Raw genomic sequence first — 6,979 nt, forward strand, 5'->3', positions numbered from 1 at the left:
TGATGTGGACTGGATACTGCATTTCTCTTGCTGGTGTACTGCTCTGATAAATGTGAAAGTCATTACAGAAACCAGGCCTTCTCACTGGGTCACCAGATATTAGTGAGATGATTAGTAGAGAAGAACAAGAAAAAACTAAATACTGCTGCACAAAGTGGTGTTCATTTGTTGGACTTTTGGGCAATCTCTGCTTTGTTTTGTGAAATAATAGATCATTGTGCGTCTTTAGGCAATGACTGGTCATCTATTCATTCAAGGGGAAGTTTAAAGTGTAAATCACTATTTGGTGGAAATAATTGTAACTTATGCACACATCAAATGTGACACACTGCTTTGCCGTGAAAGGTCATCTTTAATGATGTGTTGTATTTTATAAATGAATTGTAGAGAAGGAGAATTGCAGTATAAAGCTGTATAAAATGGAAATACACAAATACTAGTATCTCACAAGTGCACTAAAGTAATTTCCCCCACAGCTAAAGACAGAAGATGCCATTTTTAGATACTACCAGGATGAAGGTTAGAGGCAGAGTAACAATCACTTAGTTCCCCTTATGTGTGTCCCCTTACAGTGACATTGGTCATGTTCACATTGCTTCATTCATTGTCCATAGACTTATCACAGTGCACTTCAGTTCCTTCTGCCATTTGGAATAAATATAAGTGCAGAATTGAGTCTTTATTTTTGAATTATTGCTTCTAGTAGCCATTTCTGACCAACAGTGTAGCCACCCATAAGGTCCCGTCCCGTCCCCATAATTTGTACTTCCTGTTTTACCCATCGATGCATATCTCATGGATGATGCATTGCAAGTGCCAGCAGTGACAGAGTTATTGTAATAAATCCCCTGTATTTATCAGAATAAACTCTGGACACTTCTAGTAAGCTGACAAAAATAGCATAAGGAGGCATTTGTCAATACCAGACTCTTCAGCATCAGGGAGTTCACAGAGTATAGATTTCACCAGAGTTTCACCCTTGTTCCACCTGCCCAGACACTCTTTGTCAGAGATGCTATTCATGCTGCAAGAGAGATCCATCTGGTCATAATCAAGCAGAGGCATGAATGAACTCTGGGTGCTCTGAGGCAAAGCCAGGCTGGGAAAAAATTGAGGCAACCAGCCATGCCTCAGACTGTGATCAACAGGGGCTTTTATTTTTAGAGGCAGGCTTTATAGGCAACCCACCAACTGTGAGAATAAAGTGATTAAATCTCTGACATTTCTTGTTTTTGTTGCAACACAATATAACATATATACTGAAATGAGATTCAGCTTACAAACTGAGGTCTTCAGTTTTCCCACTGAGCAAGCTGCAGGGACCTTAAATTAGCACGGCCTCCCCGGAGCTGCCCTATTCTCTTCTGCCTATTAGTGGAGGACAAGTCAAGAGGCAGCTGGTGGCGCCCACATCTGTCAATGGCTCACACACAACACTGCTGCAGATACCCATTAAAATCACACTGTATCAACTACATAAACAAACTGTGATGCCACATGTTGCACCAGGTTTATTTATGCATGCGCACAGGCTCTATATATATGTATGTGCTGCTATGCTGTTAGTTTGTGTTATACCAGGGCTTCCAACGCCACCACTCTAAGTCACTCTGTGAATCTCTGTGAGAAGAGGCAGCCATTAGCCATGTGTCCCTCAGAGTGACACTTCACTGTGAGCACTGAAGGTTTGAGGTGTGTTGAGAGTCAACACGTCCTCACATGGAGCTTCTTGCACCTCTCACTAGTGTCAGGAAAACTCACTGTCACTCTGGGCTCCCACTAGTTCTCTCCAGAGACACAGCAAGTATCAGTTTCTAAGTTTGACTTCACCTCAGTGAGTTGAAAATAAGTAAAGTAAGACAAGTAAATGAACTATCCTCCCCAAATTTCGATTTAGTTTCAGTTTAGTTTCCGTCTATTTATAATTGATTTGATTTGATTTGATTTATTCTTTCAAACATGTAACAGAGGTCAAAATGTCAACACACATAATTCCACACAAATCCACAAATATATTATAATAATAATTGAAAGCTGCCTAAAGCACTGATTGCCGGAAATGAAATTCTAAAACAAAGTGAGAAGAGCAAACTCTGATATACTGTTACATTATCAGCTTGATATGGCTAACAATTAGCAAGTGCTAGCCTACATTCAGGAGAAGCAGAGCAATTTGGGCATCTCCCAGGAGTCCTTCTGCTCATGTGAATATCAGGAGTTACACTCAGCTCAACACAATCTGGCCTGGTCTATCCAGTTTTGAGAAAAAGTATCGACAGTATTTCTCTACAGTATAGCCATTGTTTTCAGTGGAGCTCAACCTGCTTGAAAGGTTTGCGAGATTATGTCACTCATCTATATGTGACATCATACCATAGCTATTTACATATTAGATATTATTATTTTTCTGTCTTATCAATGTGCATCCAAATTCGTTTGTTAGTTGTGTTATGGATCTCCAATAAGTATCTAGACCTTCTAGAAGATTATTTCCACACCCTGAAATTTTCTGTTATATAAGCAGAAAGAAACCATTCAAGTGACAAGAAACAAACAAAACAACAAATAATACATCATTTAACATCTATTAAGCATTAGGTTTATTGGTATGTACATCTGCACATCATCTGCATAACAATGAATAGAAACACCATGTTTTCTAAAAACACAACCAAGAGGAAGTAAATATAAAGAGAAAAGCAGGGGCCCCAAAACTGAGCCCTGCGGAACCCCAGATACCAACGGGGTAGATGAGGACTCAACATTAGCAAACCTGACAGATATCGTCCTATCCGACAAATAAGACCTGAATCACTCTAAGGCAGTACCACGGATGCCCACTAGCTTCTTAAGTCGAGCTATTAGGATATTGTGGTCAACAGTGTCAAAAGCAGCGGTCAGATCCAACATCCAATAAACCCCCCCCGAGCAAGAAACAAGGTCATCTAGGTCCAGAGTCCGTCTGCAGATGGCTCCAGTTCCAGCCCGGATTAAAACACTGCAGGCTTATACTTGGTTAGTAAAGCTGAAAATGTATTTTTGCTGATAGAGAACTCTTGTGATGATCTTATTTCTTCAAGCACAACAAGACTGCAAATTTGAAAACTAGGCAGTTGGAATTTTGCCAAATTCAAGAAAAAAGGGAGGAAGTGAGAAACAAGAGCTAACCAGCTTTGTGCTTGTAAAAGCCAAGGGAGGGTTTGTCAGGGGGCCTTTTCTGTCAGTAGCATTCGATGGCAGTAAGTACATTTTTATCACTTACAGTATGTTTGCGACTTGTTAGCCTGGCAGCTGCAGGTGCCTATCGAGGGAGAGGTAATAACCTGGCATTGTGCACTGAGGTTAATTTAACACTCCATCAAGAAGTGTCCTGGAAAATATTAAGGGACAGATTTTACAAGGTGACTGTGAGAGTCCCTGAAATGCTGCCAGAGCATCTTCAAGTAATTAAAGCGAAGATTAGTCACTGCTCAGCTGCATCCAACCATTTAGCCATGACAGGACCTTCAACTTCTACTGTAGTTTCATTACCCTTTTGGCATTTTAAATTCTTTTGAATGATCCTGATCCCACTGCTTTTCTGTGTCCCACTTCTCGCCTACTGAAATACCTGCAGCTCCTCTCTAGTGCGCTCTCTCGTATACCCTATCCTTTCTGTCCTCTTTTTTTCTGAATCCTCAGCTCCCTGCTTGACATAATTTGTACTTCCTGTTCTACCCATCGATGCATATCTCATGGTTGATGCATTGCAAGTGCCAGCAGTGACAGAGTTATAACATATTGTAATAAATCCCCTGCATTTATCAGAATAAACTCTGGACACTTCTAGTAAGCAGACAAAAATAGGCTCTGAGGCAAAGCCAGGCTGGGAAAAAATTGAGGCAACCAGCCATGCCTCAGACTGTGATCAACAGGGGCTTTTATTTTTAGAGGCAGGCTTTATAGGCAACCCACCAACTGTGAGAATAAAGTGATTAAATCTCTGACATTTCTTGTTTTTGTTGCAACACAATATAACATATATACTGAAATGAGATTCAGCTTACAAACTGAGGTCTTCAGTTTTCCCACTGAGCAAGCTGCAGGGACCTTAAATTAGCACGGCCTCCCCGGAGCTGCCCTATTCTCTTCTGCCTATTAGTGGAGGACAAGTCAAGAGGCAGCTGGTGGCGCCCACATCTGTCAATGGCTCACACACAACACTGCTGCAGATACCCATTAAAATCACACTGTATCAACTACATAAACAAACTGTGATGCCAAATGTTGCACCAGGTTTATTTATGCATGCGCACAGGCTCTCTATATATGTATGTGCTGCTATGCTGTTAGTTTGTGTTATACCAGGGCTTCCAACGCCACCACTCTAAGTCACTCTGTGAATCTCTGTGAGAAGAGGCAGCCATTAGCCATGTGTCCCTCAGAGTGACACTTCACTGTGAGCACTGAAGGTTTGAGGTGTGTTGAGAGTCAACACGTCCTCACATGGAGCTTCTTGCACCTCTCACTAGTGTCAGGAAAACTCACTGTCACTCTGGGCTCCCACTAGTTCTCTCCAGAGACACAGCAAGTATCAGTTTCTAAGTTTGACTTCACCTCAGTGAGTTGAAAATAAGTAAAGTAAGACAAGTAAATGAACTATCCTCCCCAAATTTCGATTTAGTTTCAGTTTAGTTTCTGTCTATTTATAATAATTGAAAGCTACCTAAAGCACTGATTGCCGGAGATGAAATTCTAAAACAAAGTGAGAAGAGCAAACTCTGATATACTGTTACATTATCAGCTTGATATGGCTAACAATTAGCAAATGCTAGCCTACATTCAGGAGAAGCAGAGCAATTTGGGCATCTCCCAGGAGTCCTTCTGCTCATGTGAATATCAGGAGTTACACTCAGCTCAACACAATCTGGCCTGGTCTATCCAGTTTTGAGAAAAAATATCGACAGTATTACTCTACAGTATAGCCATTGTTTTCAGTGGAGCTCAACCTGCTTGAAAGGTTTGCGAGATTATGTCACTCATCTATATGTGACATCATACCATAGCTATTTACATATTAGATATTATTATTTTTCTGTCTTATCAATGTGCATCCAAATTCGTTTGTTAGTTGTGTTATGGATCTCCAATAAGTATCTAGACCTTCTAGAAGATTATTTCCACACCCTGAAAATTTCTGTTATATAAGCAGAAAGAAACCATTCAAGTGACAAGAAACAAACAAAACAACAAATAATACATCATTTAACATCTATTAAGCATTAGGTTTGAAGTGTTTGAGTTTCATTGTCATGTATTAATATCATACAAATGTGGGACATTAAATATAGGCTTAGTTTATTGTAACATGTGGCTCTGACATATGGAATTCAGCACCAAAGGGTCTTTGATGGGATCCAGAGTGTATATTATCCATTTCCTTTTGTCTTAATGAGGTCCATGTGATAGAATGATGTCCTTCCACCTCACAGGCCCATCTTTCACATTGAGCTTTATAGGCTTAAGGTATGATAAGGTATGGGGCTTTGGTGCAGAAGTGAAACTGAGAGGATCTGAGTCAGAACTGAGCTAAATCCCCAAAATCCTAGCCCCATTTATGTGGCTAAAATTCTTCCAGATGGTATCATCACACAAATGTGAGGTACAGCACAAACTGAAGTGATATTTCAGTTTATACAGGACAAAAACAGGATGATAGCAAAAGGGAAGGAGAGAGGAGCTGAATGGATGGAAAACAAACACAAGATGCAAGGCAAAGTCACACAACACACATAAACACACAATGTGAGCCAGCAGCTCATAACAAGTCTCTTGGCAATTTGAAGTTAATCATTCCCCTAAAACAAATATACACTGTCTGAAGCCATCCTACAGAAATAAATTCCACGTGGTTTTCCCAAGCTGGTGCTGTGTCTCCAGCATGCATTCTCAGACGTGACCCGGCTACCAATTACTTCTGCCCCAGTACACAATAATAGTAAGAGCTCTCAAATCACTTGGTCTCAGCCTGTCAACCTCTTAGAGAGGTCACACACTTTTGTCACCTGCCTGTCAGAAAGGATATTCCTGGAAGACCCTGGGCAGCCTGTAGAAAATGGTTAAACTGTCTGTTCAGATGCACAGAGAACCAGTTGTACATGCTCCGCACAGTGTCAGCAGCTTGTCAGGCAGGGCTCCACAGTGATTAGACCCTCATGGTTTGGCATGATAATGCTCCACTAAAAAAACCATCTTACCCCATACACGTGCTTTGCCCCTGCCTTGGCTGCGAACATGGATAGGATCCCAGTCCCGCTTCCAACATCCAACACTATTTTGTCCTTGAAGATGTGCTTGTTGTGGTACATGGAATTCCTGTAGGTGAGTGTCCTCACTTCGTCCTTCAGCATCTCCTGGTATAATATATGACAAATAACATCAGAGGGAGGCTGACAGCACTATCCCCTGCAGAGAGCGAGAATTAGTTTAGTTGAATTATTGGCTGGACATTGGGGGGCCTGGATTTGAGATCTGCAGTGGTGCAGCAACAAATAACACAGGCTTCACCTAATAGTACTCTGTTCCATCTCATACAAACAGTATGGTTCTACATTCAAATCCATAGCTGGGGTTTCTGGATGAACCCTAAAAGCCTAGCTGTATCTCTTTTCTCTTTGTGTCTCTCACTGTGTTTATGCATGACAGAGAATGAAGAATATTCAGAAATGACAAAAATACACTGGACCTACATTCCAAATATATACGGTATATTTAAAAAGTCATCTTGCAGGTCACACTAGAAAGGTGCTCTCTTTATACAGCCTCTAACACTTTTGCTGCATTTCCACTATCCAAACCTAACGAGTGGTGCACCACATACTTCATCATCATCATCATCATCATCAACTTATTTTTATATAGCACATTTAACACAGCAACAGCTGACCAAAGTGTCAAAAAACACAATAATAAAACAAAATCACAATTAAACAACCACCCA

General features: G+C 40.8%; 1 protein-coding gene across 1 annotated transcript in view; it reads right to left on the reverse strand.

Moving 5' to 3' along the window:
• LOC109961844 (protein arginine N-methyltransferase 8-B) overlaps positions 1-6,979 on the reverse strand; it is a 23,075-nt gene that overhangs the window by 13,435 nt on the left and 2,661 nt on the right. The window contains exon 3 of the mRNA XM_020603004.1: positions 6,237-6,392. Within this exon, the coding sequence (XP_020458660.1) occupies positions 6,237-6,389 (153 nt within the window). The 5' untranslated portion in view covers positions 6,390-6,392. The remainder of the gene's footprint in view (positions 1-6,236; positions 6,393-6,979) is intronic.

The sequence above is a fragment of the Monopterus albus genome, unplaced genomic scaffold (genome assembly GCF_001952655.1).
Source record: "Monopterus albus unplaced genomic scaffold, M_albus_1.0 scaffold59.1, whole genome shotgun sequence".
Taxonomy (NCBI): Eukaryota; Metazoa; Chordata; class Actinopteri; order Synbranchiformes; family Synbranchidae; genus Monopterus; species Monopterus albus.